The sequence below is a fragment of the Megascapheus bottae genome, chromosome 24, assembly GCF_031878675.1.
Source record: "Megascapheus bottae isolate mThoBot1 chromosome 24, mThoBot2.hap1, whole genome shotgun sequence".
Classification (NCBI taxonomy): domain Eukaryota; kingdom Metazoa; phylum Chordata; class Mammalia; order Rodentia; family Geomyidae; genus Megascapheus; species Megascapheus bottae.
Window position 1 is genome coordinate 2,018,565 of NC_143532.1, and position 16,054 is coordinate 2,034,618.

The 16,054-nt window shown below is 54.6% G+C and overlaps 2 protein-coding genes across 2 annotated transcripts in view; one reads left to right on the forward strand and one right to left on the reverse strand.

The window, feature by feature from the left end:
- The first annotated feature begins 6,248 nt into the window (after window positions 1–6,248).
- Gins2 (GINS complex subunit 2) lies at window positions 6,249–11,349 on the forward strand. Its single transcript, XM_090357185.1, has 5 exons — window positions 6,249–6,414; window positions 7,240–7,354; window positions 7,874–7,973; window positions 10,090–10,216; window positions 10,793–11,349. The coding sequence occupies exons 1-5, from the start codon at window positions 6,325–6,327 to the stop codon at window positions 10,916–10,918; spliced, it is 558 nt and encodes a 185-aa protein (XP_090213311.1). The 5' UTR covers window positions 6,249–6,324; the 3' UTR covers window positions 10,919–11,349.
- Window positions 11,350–12,063: 714 nt separating this feature from the next.
- Gse1 (Gse1 coiled-coil protein) overlaps window positions 12,064–16,054 on the reverse strand; it is a 210,126-nt gene continuing 206,135 nt past the window's right edge. Inside the window, exons 16-17 of the mRNA XM_090357186.1 lie at window positions 15,911–16,014; window positions 12,064–15,360 (exon numbers count right to left, since the gene is read on the reverse strand). Of these exons, the coding sequence (XP_090213312.1) occupies window positions 15,226–15,360; window positions 15,911–16,014 (239 nt within the window). The 3' untranslated portion in view covers window positions 12,064–15,225. The remainder of the gene's footprint in view (window positions 15,361–15,910; window positions 16,015–16,054) is intronic.

Genomic DNA, 16,054 nt, shown 5'->3' on the forward strand with positions numbered 1-16,054 from the left:
GGGGGTGGGGCTGCTACACACACGCTGCACTGGGGTCACTGCCCACAGGAGCCAGTCTGGCCCTCGGTGGCAGCTCTTAGATGCAGGTGTCATTGTGGCTGAGGACACAGGCCTTGTTCTAGTCCAGCTGGGTTCCTCCAGGCAGGGTGCTGGCCGGGGCTGGCAATGACACTATTTCTGGCACCTGTCCCTGAGGACTGATGTGTGACCCACGCACGTGTGTCTGGTCATTTTCTGTGACCTCTCCCAAGTGTCTCCCTGCTGTCCCCAGAAGCAGGGCCTGAGGCAAGAGTGTGGCAGGGACAGTGCTGAGAAGCTAATTCCGGGTACCTGGGGGGCCTGGCCTTACCATGGGGCATCCGGAAGAGCGACAGCTGAGCTCCCGGGTGCCCTGCAGAACAGAGCAGATAGATCCCTAATGCCACCCAGAGCCGTGGCACCACCCCCAACCCTGACACCACCCTGAGCTCATGGCCTAGAGCAGCTCACAGGAGGGGAAGCATGGCCCCTCTGCCCCAGGGTGGAGGCAGCGCTCAGCCTCTCTGGACACTTCACGCCCAGCTTCCTGCTTCCGTGCTCACTCACCTCCTGTGGGTGCCAGTGCAATGGAGCAAACCCCGCGTCTATAACGATTTACCTGCACTGCTTGCAGTCCCTGATGTTGGACAGGGCCAAAGGGAGCTGGCTCACCCCTGCTGCAGAAGACTCGCTGGGAGACCTGGGCGACCTCACTCGGGACCAGAAGATGGAGCTCCAAGGCGGCACCCCACCCACCCTGGGCTCTGGGTGTCTGTGCACGGATCAGCCGTGGCACGGCGTGGGCTCCTCCAGTAGTTCTGTGCTGACTGCAGCCATCTCGCCTCCGGCCACCGCTCCACTCACACACACTCCTGCCCGAGCTGGCTTCACACCTCCATGTGGAGATCTCAGCCTCCTGACGAGCTGGATCACAGGTGTGAGCCACCACACCGGCTCCCGCTTCTCGACCTAGCTTCTCAGACTGTCACACCCTCTTGCAAGCCAGACCTGGCCCTGGCCCTCCTCTGTCCAGGGGGTGATGGCACTGAGGGTTAGAGCTGGGTCCATAGGCTGAGGGCCCTCACCTCTGCGGGCAGTGTCCAGTCCTCTGTGTCCTCTGCCACGTGCTGTGGCTGGGGGCTGACAGTGCCCGGCTGTGTGCTGACAGGACTGCAGGAGGGCCCACCAGGGCTGCACACTGAGGCAGCTGGGAATGGCTGCTCAGGTCCAGCAGCTGCTCCTGTCTCCTGAAGACAGTCCCTGGACCCCAGGTGGTTATATCAGCCCTGCACTTCTATTTGTGCTGGTCCTGGGGCTTGAACTCAGTGTTAAGCACTGCCCCTTGCCTTTCTCCCCCCACCCCCAAAGCTCATCTTCACAGCCAGCTTTTATTTTTTAGTGGCTCACAGGAGATGAGTCTCACTGAAGCCAAGTGCTGGTGGCTCGCACCTGTAACCCTAGCTACTCAGGAGGCTGAGATTTGAAGATTGCAGTTTGAAACCAGCCTGGGCGGGAAAGTCTGTGAGACTCATATCTCTAACCACCAGAAAACCAGAAGTGGAGCTGTTGCTCAAAATGGTAGAGTCTGGCTGAAGAGCTCAGGGACAGTGCCCAGGCCCCAAGTTTAAGCCCCACAACTGACATTTTTTATTTTTATTTTTTTTTGGCCTGTCCTGGGGCTTGGACTGAGGGCCTGAGCACTGTCCTTGGACTTTCTCAAGATTAGAGCTCTACCACTTGAGCCACAGCACCATTTCTGGCTTTTTCTACGTATGTGGTACTGAGGAATTGAACTTGAGGCTTCGTGCATGCTAGGCAAGCACTCTACCACTAGGCCAAACCCCGGGTCTACCTCCTGGCTCTTATTAAGGCTTCTTTGAACACATCCTCAGGGATTGATTAGCCATGCCTATGGTTTGTTTCTCATTTGTTTTGAATGCCAACGCTGAGCACACTGATTAAAACAAGAAGTTGTGACTATGTGAATGGCTCCCACCAAGGCATTCTGGGGTGCACAGAGGCCCGGGTAATGAGCACTGGGGAGGAGAGAGGAGGACAGCTCTGCCACTGACGCCCTAGTGTGTCAAGGGTGGCTGTCAGGGCCCCAGGGACCAGGGAACATTCTGGTCTGGCCTCCTGGGATTTCTGGCGCTTTCCTGCTGGAGGGAGGGGGAGTGTGGAAGCAGATGGGAATGTGATTTTATAATGACAGCAGCAGATGGCAAAAAGACACAAGGGTGTATTCACACCATGCAGGGGCCCGGGAGAGGGCGGCTGCATGAGGGCTGCTACAACGTACCCCACCCCCCCAAGCCAAGAGGCGTGCCAGCTGCAGGGAGGACCGCAGGGGTGGGGCGCACGCTGCCAGGTCGGGAGAGCCACAGGTGGGTGAGGAGAGCTTCCCCTGCGTCAGGCAGGGTGCACACAGGGTCTGCTGTTCCCAGCACTGTCCTCACCACTGCCGCCTCTGCGTGCCTCCTGCTGTTGCTGCCAGGTATGAATCTGACTCTGCACCCCCTGGGATGTCCCCAGAGGGCTGACACACACCTGAGCTAGATGCAAAGGGAGACCAAGCAGGCAGGCAGGCAGGAACTCTGGCCATTTCACTTCCAGTCTTTTGTGATGAGGTGGGCTCTCTAGTGACAGGCTTGGCTAGACATACACACTTAGAGCTTGTGCTACTTTGCTTAAAGCGCACTGTTTTGTGACTGATTTAATTTGGTAGATTGCAATCCTGTGCCTGAGATGATGGACGCAGAGCATTTCTTTTTCTTTTACTTTTTTTTTTTTTGCCAGTCCTGGGCTTGAGCGCAGGGCCTGAGCACTGTCCTTGGACTTTCTCAAGGCTAGAGCTCTACCACCTGAGCCTCAGCACCACTTCCGGCTTTTTTCTATGTATGTGGTACCGAGGAATCAAACCCGGGTCTTCGTGCATGCTAGGCAAGCACTCTACCACTAGGCCAAACTCCTGGCCCGATGCAGAGCATTTCTATGGGCTCTGCTCCTCCAGACCAATTTGGGACATGTAGATGAATAGGATCGGGGAAATCCATTGGTTTCAGGACTGGAAAACCCTAAATGTGAGAATCTGGCCTGGGAGTTGGGCCTAGTGGTAAAGTGCTTGCCTAGCATGCATGAAGACCCGGGTTCAAGTCCTCAGTACCACATACAGAGAAAAAGCCAGAAGTGGTGCTGTGGCTCAACTGGGAGAGCTTTAGCCTTGAGAAAGTCCAAGGACAGTGGTGACCCACCAACCCCTGCAGAGAGCAGGTTCTGGAAAGTAGCTCACAAGGGCAGCTCTGAGAGGGGATGGGGCCCTGGTCTGTCTGCCTTGGTTTCCACCATGGTTCCCAGCGAAGTTCAGCAGGGAAGGCAAGCTGCCTGGGAAGACCTGCCAGGGCTGGGATGACAGGCGTGAGCCACAGCCCGGACCGCTGAAGTCCACGACACCTGTGGCGTTCCCCTCTACCCGTCAACCTGGGCACTGCCCTGGTGCCAAGGGTAAGAGCCAGGACTCACCACGGCATCCATATCCTGAAGGCCACACTTCCTACCAGCTCCAGCCAGAGCCAAGTGACAGTCCTCTGGGCTCCCCAGGGCCCCTGGGCCATGGGACCTGCCCTGGCCTGGATGACCTGGACCCTCTCGGCAGTGCTGGTGGAGCATTCATTCTACTGTGTAGCTCTGGGGTCAGAGTGAAAGTAGGAAGTTTTAGGGAGAAACATCCCAGAGGTGGAGTGGGTCGTGAGGTTTGAACTCAGGACCTCTGAGTTATCCTTGAGCTTTTTTGCTCAAGGCTAGCGCTCTACCACTTTGGGCCACAGCCTAACACGCAGTTGTCTGGTGGTTAATTGGAGACAAGAGTCTTACAAACTTTCCAGAGCTGGGTTCCAATCCTGATCCTCAGAGCTCAGTCACCTGAATAACTAGGATAATATGCGTGAATGCCCAAGTAGTCACTGTTTTAAATTATCTAATTTTCCTGGGATGAGATCTCAGCTGGTGTCAAGCTTGAGATCTCATTACAATGGCTTCTCACTTCCTAAAGAAACCCAGGTTCCATAAACCGTGAAAGGAAGCCGAGGTCCTGGTCTGGCATGGTCTCACGGCACCCCAGCAGTGCTGCGGCTCTGCCCTCTAGTGGACGGAGCCAGGAGTTGCACAGAGAAGCAATCCGGACACGATTTAAAAAACAAAAACCTTTACATACATATTTTTAGATCCAGAAGTCCCAGATTCTTTTGAGTTTCTGAAGAAATTGAAAATGCACTTGAGCCACAGGGCCCCTTCCAGCTCCTTTTGTGTATGTGGTACTGAGGAATTGAACCAAGGGCCTCATGCTTATTAGGCAAGCATTCTGCCAGGAAGCCACTATTTCCAGCCCAGGGTGAATGGATCCTTAACAAATGGGCACGGTGGAATCCTATTCAGCCCTTACAAAGCAGGAAGTCCTGTCCTGTGAAACACTGCAGACACAGTGCCATAAGCTGGGCATAGGAAGACAAACCCTGCATGGTCTCACTGGTAGGAGGGAAGGCACACATGGATCGAAAACACAAAAGCTGTTTGTGTATGTCCACATGTGGCACCCCTCAAGCATCTGAACGAAGCCTGACATGATTTGAATGGGCAGCCTGGCTTTGGGGAAGTTGGGGACAAGCGAGTTCCGGAGCAGTGGACAGGCCCTCACTCCCCCTGCCAGCACCCCAGCTCCATTTTTCTGGTCCCCGTCTTGTTTGAGAGGCTTGTGTGAGAAGGGGCATCCTCTGGCTGCTCAAGGCTGGGGAGTCACTTCCTACGGTTCTCAGGTGCCGCCTGCCTCTCCCGTCAGACCCTTGTAGCCAGAGCTTCGAGTAGAAGGCTAAATAGAAACAGGACCTCAAGTGGCAGAGCACCTGCCCAGCAAGATTGAGAGCCTGAATTCAAACCCAAGCACTAACCTCCAAAATAATAAACCCTCCAGATTTTAAGGAGGAGTAATTCAGTATAACGTTCATCCTCCAGAGCTGTACAGTTCCGCATGTTGAGTGAGTTTCCAGTAGCACAGCCATCGCTGCAGTCAAAGCCTGAACGTTCCCATCATTCGGTGAAAATGACTGACTAGTCTCTCTCCCTTCTCCTCCTGTCTCTAGGCAACCACCAAGTCTTGTCTGTACAGACTTGCCAACTCAGAACTTGCACCCAAACAGACTCATACAATGTGTGGGCTCTGTAGGTGCATGTCTGTGCCAGTGCTGGGCTTGAACTCAGGGCCCGGACATGCTGTCTCTGAACTTCTTCACTCAAGCAGGGCTGGTTCTCCTCCCCCAGCCCCTGCCATGGTTGAGTCACAGCTGAGTCACAGCTCAGCCTAACTCGAGATGAGTCTCTCCGACGTTCCTTCCCCAGATGGCCTGGAATGGCAATCCTCACGTCTCTGCCTCCTGAGTAGGCCGAGATGGCGGTGTCATTCTCCGATCTCAGCTTCCCGAGCAGCTGGGATGGCAGGCGTGAGCCACCCGTGCCGGCGACAGGCTCCTGTGGCTCCGGGCGGCACCCTCCTCCTCTCAGTGTGCTTCCTGGTGCACGTTGGGCCGTGGCTGCCTTTCGGGCGTTTTGAGCCCCTCTGCCTGGACACTGGGACAGAGCCTCGTGTGGTGTGAAGGGAGCGCCGGCGGGGGACGCGGCAGCCGTGGCGCGTCCCCGATCGGGACCCTGGGCGGCGGTGCTCCGTCCAGACCGCGGCGACCGCACTGCAGCCGTGTCCCGGGCGGCGCCTCTGCTCTCCACAGGCCTTGCCGACTCCAGCACAGGTACTGCCAGTCAGGAACCCGTTCCCACCCATCAGACACGCAGACGAGCCGGCAGTGGGCGCAGATTCGACCTCGGCGGGGTCGGGCGGCCGGCGGCGTCGGCTCGGCCCAGCTCGGGGCGCGGAAGGGCCCCGGCGCCGCGCCTCCGCTGGCCCGCCCGGCCTCGGCGCCGGCTGCTCCGCGCGTCCTCGCGAGCCCGGGGTCGGTGGTCGGGGTTCGTGGGGGAGGAGCCACGCAGGCCCACGTGACGGAGCGGGGCGGAAGTCTGGGAAAGAGGCGGGAACCAGACCGCGGGATGGGCGGGGCCGGCGTGCCCTCGCTCTCAGGCTGACCAATCCGAAGACAGGTGACAAGCGCGGCGTCCGCCTCCCGCTCCCAGCAGAGAGCGCTGTGTTCTGATAGGCTGCACGCAGCGGTCTTCCGGCCGGGGGCGGGCCCTACCCGTGGCGGGAAAGCGGCGTCCGTGGCGACGTGTCCTGAGAGACTGAGTTCCCCGCCGGCCTTAGAGGCCGCCATGGACGCGGCCGACGTGGAGTTCCTGGCCGAGAAAGAGTTGGTTACCATCATCCCTAATTTCAGTTTGGACAAGATCTACCTCATTGGGGTGAGGGCGTCAGGCATTCCGGGCGGCGGGCGGGGCGCGGGGTCCGGGCGGCGGGTGGGGCCGGACCGGCGGGCAGGGCCGGGGTCCGGGCGGCGGGCGGGGCGTGGGGTCCGGGCGGCGGGCGGGGCGCGGGGTCCGGGCGGCGGGCGGGGCCGGGGTCCGGGCGGCGGGCGGGGCGCGGGGTCCGGGCGGCGGGCGGGGCCGGGGTCCGGGCGGCGGGTGGGGCCGGACCGGCGGGCAGGGCCGGGGTCCGGGCGGCGGGCGGGGCGTGGGGTCCGGGCGGCGGGCGGGGCGCGGGGTCCGGGCGGCGGGCGGGGCCGGGGTCCGGGCGGCGGGCGGGGCCGGGGTCCGGGCGGCGGGTGGGGCCGGACCGGCGGGCAGGGCCGGGGTCCGGGCGGCGGGCGGGGCGTGGGGTCCGGGCGGCGGGCGGGGCGCGGGGTCCGGGCGGCGGGCGGGGCCGGGGTCCGGGCGGCGGGCGGGGCGCGGGGTCCGGGCGGCGGGCGGGGCCGGGGTCCGGGCGGCGGGTGGGGCCGGACCGGCGGGCAGGGCCGGGGTCCGGGCGGCGGGCGGGGCGTGGGGTCCGGGCGGCGGGCGGGGCGCGGGGTCCGGGCGGCGGGCGGGGCCGGGGTCCGGGCGGCGGGCGGGGCCGGGGTCCGGGCGGCGGGTGGGGCCGGACCGGCGGGCAGGGCCGGGGTCCGGGCGGCGGGCGGGGCGTGGGGTCCGGGCGGCAGGCGGGGCGCGGGGTCCGGGCGGCGGGCGGGGCGTGGGGTCCGGGCGGGGCGCGGGGTCGGTCCGGGAGTTGAGTGACGCCCGGCGCCTTCGCAGGGGGACCTGGGGCCGTTTAACCCCGGCCTTCCCGTGGACGTACCGCTGTGGCTGGCCGTCAGCCTGAAGCAGAGGCAGAAGTGCCGCGTGCTGCCTCCCTCCTGGATGGACGAGGGTGAGTGCGCAGCCCCGGCCGCCGGGGCACCTGAGCCACGCCCCAGCCCCTTCCTCTCAGGTTTTTAACGGTTCTTTTCCCTTGCCAGACCACACCTGGATCCTTCTGTATTTAACTTCTTGCCCATGCTCGGCCTTTTCCGTTCAAATGGGGTCTCCGGAGGATAGCTTTGCTCTGGCTGGCCTGGAACTGAGATCCTCCAGCTTCTCAAACATAGGTGCCCAGGCAGGAAACCTGGGTAAAATGGGGCAGAGAACGTTTTCTTTGCCAGAATTGGCCTCAGATTGTTGTGATTCATCATCTCACCCCCACCCGAATACAGCAAAGATGGCAAAAGCTTACCTGTCTTCCCCAGAGCGTTTCAAGAAGGCATGGGATCATCTAGTCAATGTGAAATTACTCCATAGGGGCCTTTTTTCTTTAATGCATTTGCTAGTTGATAAAATAAGTGAAATTGAGAGGTTTAAAAAAAGGCTTGCCTATAGTGATGGTAAAATTGTCTTCACCGCTTCATTTCAGAGCAGCTGGAGAAGCTGAGGGATCATGAACGAAAGGAGGAAATGTTTACCCCTGTGCCCAGCCCGTACTACATGGAGCTCACCAAACTCCTGTTGAATCAGTGAGTGATTTGCAGGGTCCAGGATACTGGATTCCAGTCCTCTACTCCTGCCCTCCCTTCCTTAGCCCTCGCTCTCCATGATCCTAAGGAGGAACCCCATCTCTACATACACACGGCTGCTGGGCTCCTTGTCTGCCTCTTTGCCTGCATTTTCCAGCCCCTAGCTCCATTTTTCCTTTGTGTTACTCTTGCCTCCACAGTAAGCCCCTTGGTTCTTTCACCCACTTTGGAATGCACTGGGTCCCCACCACGGGCCTCCGATGCATGTCCCTAGAATGGATGGGTGAGAGCCCAGTGATGTGCGTGTATGAGCAATTCCTCCAGGGAGTTGTTTGGAATTTAGATTGCACAATGCCAGGCTTCTGAAGCAATCTGACCATCTTTTGACAGATAAGTTCAAGAGCAGAAGCAAAATTGGGACTATTGTTTAGAGGAACTGAAATAGTCAGGGAACTAAATAGCATGGCTGAAATTAAGGGGGATCTTTTCTTTTTCCTTTGTCACTTGTAGGGCTTAAACTCTGGGCCTGGGTGCTGTCCCTCAGCTCTTTGGCTCAAGGCTACTGCCCTACCCTTTGAACAACGGCACCACTTCTGCTTTTCTAGTGGTTAATTGGAGATAGGAGTCTCACCAACTTCCATGCCCAGGCTGGCTTTGAATCATGATTCTAAGATCTCAGCCTCCTGAGTAGCTAGGATTATAGGCATGAGCCACTATGCCTGGCTTTTATTTTGGCTGGGCTCAGGCACTGTTCTTGTGTTTTTGTTTTTGTTTTTTTTTCTCAAGGCTCTAGAACTTGAGCCACAGCACCACTTCCTGCTTTTTCTACGTATGTGGTACCAAGGAATTGAGCCCTGGTCTTTGTGCATGCTAGGCAAGCACTCTATCACTAGGGATCTTTAAGCATGTCACACGGACTTGCCTTGTGTTGCTAGGAGGCTGCAGCTCAGTTCTTCCTTCGATCAAACATGACAACCAGCAAGGTGCCTGGTGTAGGTCTGGAACTCAGCAGAAAGGAAACTGGTTAAGCTGCAGGACATGCATGCACTCTGGTTATCAGAGCCATAAGGCCTGGTGCTACCAGGGCAGGATCTTGGGGTATGAGAGGGTTGTGAAGGGGGAGGAGCTATGAAAGGTGAAGATGAGGGAGGGGTTTGTGCTTGAGGAAGCACGGTTGAGTGTGCAGAGATTAGGCAGGTATGAGGGGCAAAGGCTGGGTTGGGAAAAAGCCTGGAGGCACAGCCTTTCCATTTTTAGGGCTTGAAGTTCCAGGGTTTTAGTGTGGGTACACTTCTTACCAAAAACTTTGTTCTGTAATTCACTTGGGCTACAGGACCCAATTTCACCTTTGTTGTAGTTCAGTTGACAAGGACCTGGTCCTTTGTGGTTTAATCGGTTTAGAGCACAAGATGTCAGTGTTTGGGCTTGTAGTGCTGTTCACTATATACGTTGCCGTGGATGTGCTTCCTGTCTTCAGCTGCTGGTAGTGTGTGGGGTGAATGAGCACCTTTGGCGGCTGTGCTGAGTGAAGGAGCGCTCATTCTGGTACTTTGCCTTCTTCAAAAAGCTGATTTAGAACCCATTTCATAAAAGAGGGCTGCACTGAATCAACATGCACACTGTTTCAGCTCACCTGTGCTCGCCTGCTTCTGTGTGTCTTTGTTTTAGCTGCATAGCGCAACAGTCCCTCCCTCAGACATGCCAGACACAGGGTGTAGTGTGGCCTGCTAGGTTTCTGTCTCGGTGGTCGTGAACCTGGACTTCTGTAGAGAGGCAACAAGTGCTGCACACAGCAGAAGGCACAGCCTCTGAGCTAGCCTGCATGGAAGCTCCGTAGCAGCCAGCACTCTTCTCTGAGACGTCTGATGAAGCCATTGCCTGCTTCCTCACCCTCCTGGGTGCGTGTTAAGTCCTGTGCCTCAGCTGGCACTTGGTATGGATCAATGCCAAAGGCCTTGGTACAGGCTTATCTGCTCAAGACCCAAATCTGAAGATAAAACATTCTTTGCATCTGGAATAGTTCAGATGTTACATCTGAATTCAGTCAGCAGTTTCAGAGATGATGTTTCTGCCCAGTGTTGTTTCATGTATTCACAGTATTTCACCCCTCCTTTAGTGCTTCAGACAACATCCCCAAAGCAGATGCCATCCGGACCCTCGTCAAGGATCTGTGGGACACGCGCATGGCCAAGCTCCGGGTTTCTGCTGACAGCTTTGTGCAGCAGCAGGAGGCTCATGCCAAGGTAGGTGCATGCCAGCACGGGCATAGCTAGCCCTTCTGCTGCTGCTCACCTGGTGCCGCTGGGCTCTGCCTGTCAGTTTTGATGACTGCAGAGTGTCACACAGCATCCTGTCTGCTCAGGCTGTTACAAACAGAAGTTTCTAGCTGTGCTTTTAAGACAACTCATTGGGCTGGGTACCTACCTACCAGTGGCTCATACCTATAATCCTTGCTACTGAGCAGGCTGAGATCTGATGATAGGATTCAAAGACACAGCATCTGCCTTGTTCCCTTGGGCCTCAGCTGTGTATTCTGTCTGCTATGTCTACAAACAAATCTTGAGACTTATACCTCCCATTAGCCAACCACAAGTTGGATGTAGGAATGGCTCAAGTGGTTCAGTGCCAGCTGTGAGCAAAGAAAGCTGAGCAAGACCACAAGGCCCTAAGTTCAAGCTCCCAATGCTGAAACAAGAACACTACCAAAATAAATAAAAAGATCCCTATTTACTGCATAAGGTCCGTCCCCAGCTGCTTAGCCCACCAAGAACTTACAAGTAGGATGTAACGTGGCTTCCTTGGTCTGCCTTTTCTTTTAGCTGGACAACCTGACCCTGCTGGAGATCAACACGAGCGGGGCCTTCCTCACACAAGCGCTCAACCGCATGTACAAGCTCCGCACAAACCTGCAGCTTCCCGAGAGTGCCCAGTCTCAGGACTTCTAGAAGCCTGGCACCTGCTGGCAGACTGCTGGATGATATACAAGTGCTCTGGACATGGGAGAGGTACCTGGCGCTTCTGGAGTTCTGGAGACTTCTTTTTGTGATGCTAGAGAGCCAGTAGAAATAGCTCTGAATGTGGGAAGAGCATGTAATGGTACAAGGAATGGGTTTTTAATATTGGTTTGTGATTAGTCCTCCAGCTCAGCTCCTGAGTGCTCAGTTCCTAGGTCATTTTGGGGTTCAGGGTTAAGGTCTCCTGGGTGTCATACACACTGAGTTCAGGAGCAAATGCAGCAGGAGTGATGAGCCCCAGAGCCCTTGTCCAGCCTTCTCAGTCTTCATTTGGATGTGCAGGCTGCTTACATAGGATGGCTGGTGGAGCCGCAGGTGACGGCCTGATTCCTGCTTATCTAATAAAAAACTGGCTTATTTGATTGTGTTGTCTGTGACCTGCATAACTCCCAAGGAAAAGGAGTGAGCCTTGTAGTCGGGCTGACCCCAAAACTAAACTGACAGGCGGGGGTCCTGTGCTAGAAGGTGTCAGCCAGGTTCACTCATCTAAAAAGAAGCACTTAAGTGCCGAGCAAGGCCGAAGGCAGCGCCAGGAAGGGTGGGGCTCACAACACTGTTCTTGATATATTCAGTGAAAATGGTTTCTTCCTAAAAAAATTACTTTTGTTATTCCCTGTAGCAGTTTTTAAGGTTGTTTGGTCCCTTAGTCTCAGAGAGGAAGTGGCTGTCTAGTGCCATCCAGAAGATCGTTGGGTTCTGTAACCGGCCTGCTTTTGACTTGGTCCCATGTGTCCAAAGCTGCGTGGAGTCCTGGGAGCAGCTGAGGCTGCCTTTGGGTCACTGGACTTGAGTTCTGTTACCCCGGTCTGCCAAGGTGCTGGTCATTTCCACACCTGAGGGCCAGAAGTTACGGTGCTGTTCAGAGCTGACTTCACATGCTGGGACTCGCCTTTCCGTCTCCACCTTCCCATGAAGCCTCCTCTTAGGGTGAGCCGTCAACCATGGAGCCAGGGCGTCTGCCTGTGTGGCTCAGAGCTCACCTCTAGTACCTGGGCCAGCTGAGTGCCTTCACGTTTGAACTTTTTTGGGGGCATTGGGGTGTGCTCATCATGATATAAAAAAATGTTTCCTCTTAACATGATTTAGGACGATTTTATTTTTTGGATGTTGTCAGAAATTACAGCAATATATTCATAAATACCTAATTACTACATTCAACAAATATTACAATACAGTTAAACAAGTACACTTAGAACAGGTTTCATTTCACAGCATCTAAACTGCCCCCGTGACCGAGGCACCGTTCTCCCTCCTGCCATCTCAGTGCTGAGCACGGGGATGTGAGCACACCACCAGTGGATGGCTTCCTCAGATCAAGGCAGAGGCTAGGAGTGTCATAAAGCACGGGGTCAAAGGCTGGGGACAGGCTACGGCAGGGAGTGAAGTCAAAGCTTGGTTACTTGAGTATAGCTTGCTGCTGAGCGCCTGCGGCTACGGCTACAGCGTGCGCTGGAAAGAGAAGCTGGCTGTGCTGGCTGGCTCCCTTGGTGCTGGGTACCTGCATTTCTATGCTGTCTGGCTCAGAGGGGAAGGGGGCTGTCAGCTTTTAAACTCAGCTCATTGGTTTGAGATTTGGCAGTATTGTAAGCACTTGAGGAAAATACCATTCTGCTACAAACAAGAGCTCCCATGCTTTAGGTTTTTTATTTTCTGGTGAAGATATAGGCTCCTTTCAATAATCTGAATTTTCTTGGGGGTGCAATCCATTATACTGTAATGCCAGTAAAGCTTTATCTCTTTACAGCTAGAATATAGACTGAAATGTTGCAAATCCTGTTTTGGTCACGTGTGAGACAATGGTAAGAAGCATGGAATTTTACCATGTTTAAAACAAAGTGAACAGGAACAGCTGGTTTTAAAGATGATGGAGCTTTGTCACAAGTTGTGACTTCCCTGTCAGAGGACAGGTGGGAGCTCTCTTCCAGGTGGTGTGGGAAGATATGTAGCTGAGAAGGACCAGAAATACTGACACACTTGCACTATCGGTTCTAGAACAAATTTGATGCTCTGCTAAACTTCATCTTTTGAGTTCAACTGGAGGAAGCAGAGCAAAGCTTCAGAGATTGCATGATTGGATTTTGTCCTTCTTTGTTAACAAAACTTAGATGTTCTGTGTTCTTACAGAATCACCGGAAAATAAATGTTTCCAGATTATAAGGGGAATTTGGGGCAGGAAAGCCATTGCTAGGTATTGTGTCTGGCGTTTGCCTGTGCAAGACACCTTACCTTAGTTTCCGCATGCTGCCTCACTGGTCTGTGCTTGCGCTGTCTTACTTCTTGAGCACAAGAGCACTTGGATATCAACAGACTAGGGAGAATGGCAGGGAAAGGGATGGGTGATGGAGGGGTTGCAGTACTCACTGCCCCTGACTCAGCCTCCCCCACCCCAAATAACACCCCCATAAGGACACTTCTCTCAGATGCAGAGAGGGGCTGGGCCTTTCCTTCCACTGGGTTATGAGGTTGATTGACTTTTCCCTTTGCTTTAGTCAGAGCCACCAGGTATCTGACATGTGACTTAAACCTTCACTCTTTAAGTAGCAAGCAGGCCGTAAGTAGACACGTTGAGTGGCATTTTGCCCGAGTGTGGCTCTCAGTCTCTGCAGGGGCAGAGGCCTAGCATACAGTCTTACTTTTTCTAGGCCTCCCAGGTGGAGGGAGGTGCTTGCTGTCTGCCGGCAATACTGGCGGCACTTTTCTGTCTGAGTTTGCTAATAAGTGGAAGGTTTTTGGCAGACATACAAAGCGAACTGTGTGGGGGCAGATAAGCAACACCATGCCAGCTGTCAGCAAGCTGCTCTGCCCAGCAGGGCTGGGACTCGGGGCAGTGCCCCCGAGAACAGCAGCTACTAAGTGCAGCTGTTGGTGGCCGACTAAGGTTGGCATGGGCCCCTCCCCACCCCCAGGCCAGCAAATGGTTCCAGTGGGAGGTGCTGTTCTGATCTGGATCCAGCACTGCAGTGCTGTGCAAGGCTGTGCCAGTGCAGACTGATGGCGGGATCAGCCCGCTTTCCATGCCACCACATGCCTGGCACCTCAGCGGCTTCTCAGTTCCCATCCTGTACCTGCTCTCAGCCACGTTAGGGTTCTACAGCAGAGAAAATGCTCACACACTGCTGAATGGGTCTTTGAGCTGGGTATGTACATGGCTGCTAACCTGCCCCCTCGTGCCACAGCTATGAGCTGTCTGCATGGTCTAGTGTGGAATAACAAATGGCTTTCTGCACTAGGTAGGTCCTGGTGTGGTTCAAAGTAAAAATGAAGTGATCGCATAGGTGCCAGTGGTAAGCTTTTTTTACTTTGCTTCTCCTTTTAATTTTTAAAAACACTTCAATATTTTAATGTCCTGACCAGCAGCAGTACAAACACTAAAAGCAAGGGTTTCCTCCCCCCAAAAAAACAAAAACAAACCCCAAAAAAGGAAAAACAAAAATTCCCCCAAACCACATATTAAAAATGGCAGGCTTTTTATAACAATAATTAAAGTAATAAAAACATACAAAACTTTTTTTTTAATATATATACACAGTACAAGGCTGAAGCACCTTTGACTTTTCTCTCAAAATTTATATGAAACCACCACCCACTCCAGTAACAATTTAGCAGGTGTGGACATCTGTCTACATAGAGCTCTGTACATTCTCCCCCACGAGTTGACAAAAGGTACCTTTACTTTGTGGATTTATCTTCAGGTGAGAGCATTTCCAGAGACTGCTCTGTGCGCCCCTAGGGCCCGTGGCTTTGAAGACAAATAGCTTTTGTTTGTAGGAAAGTGAAGCAAGGCCTTCCCAGCCCATCACCCAGCCTGCTCCGCAGCTGGGGCGAGCCTCCCCTGGTCAGCCCTGTGGCCGAGGAGGCCAACAGGGTACGAGCCCCTCCCATGCACTGGGGGTGATGCATGATGTGTGGTTTTAGTGTTGGGAATGGAGCCTTCATTGTCAGATTAGAACAACAAAAAGACCTAGTGGGGGAAGAAGGAATAAAACTGCGGTGAGAAAAGGAAAACTCTAGGCTTTCTACATTGGTTGCCCACGGGTGAACAAAGGCGATCTGACCGCACTGAGGTTCAAGGTGAATTCATTCGTTTGTTTTTCTGGAGCCTGGAATCCTTTGCTTCATGCATGGCACATTCTCGTTTTTTTAAGCTTCAAACCTCCCAGTGAAAAATATTAAATATTCAAGGTAATAAAATAGATAATATTTCTATACTATAGGTTCAGCCTGTGCAAGGGAAACGGTCACCTGGGGTACCCCTTAAAGTAGCCCCTTGGCCAATGCATTGCAGGCAAGGCAAGGCACTTGCGTAAGTGGTCCAGTTCTGCCTGGAGGCGCTCCCTTTCTGACACTGTCTTCTGCTTCTGACTCCTCAGCTCCTGGGGAAGAGAGGGAGAGTCACGTCAAGGCCACCTCTGCACCTGTGCCCAGACTTGAACACATGGTGTGGTGCCTGAATGGCTGCAGGTTGCACTGGGAATAATGCTGGGAAGGGGTATTGTCAAACCATGCCCTCTGAGCACTGATGTGGGCCCCAAAAGGGGATGCCATGGCACCTCCATCTTCCAGGATCTGGATTGGGCAAGTTCAAGGTCACAAAGAATACACGGACGTTTCCCAAATTTACACAGTTTTTGGTCTTTTTTTTTTTTTTTTTTTTTTTCAAACCAGTCCTGGGCTTGTACTCAGGGCCTGAGCACTGTCCTTGGGCTTTCTCAAGGCTAGAGCTCTACCACTTGAGCCACAGCACCACGTTTGGCTTTTTCTTATGTATGTGGTACTGAGGAATTGAACCCGGGTCTTCATGCATGCTAGGTAAGCACTCCACCACTAGGCCAAACTCCCAAACCCAGTTTTGATCTTTTAGTAAGATTCCCCCATAAACATGCCTGTGGGAGGACCTGAACCCCATGTGTCAACCTGACTCACCGCCACGCTGTGGGAGAGCTGCTCTGCAGTTAGACTGAGGCTGTAGTGCTGGGCCTCCAGCCGCCGGCACTGGGTCTGTAACACCTGCCGCTCCAGGTTTTGTTCTGGAAAGACAAGATGTGGTCATGTCATGGTCTTTTTTTT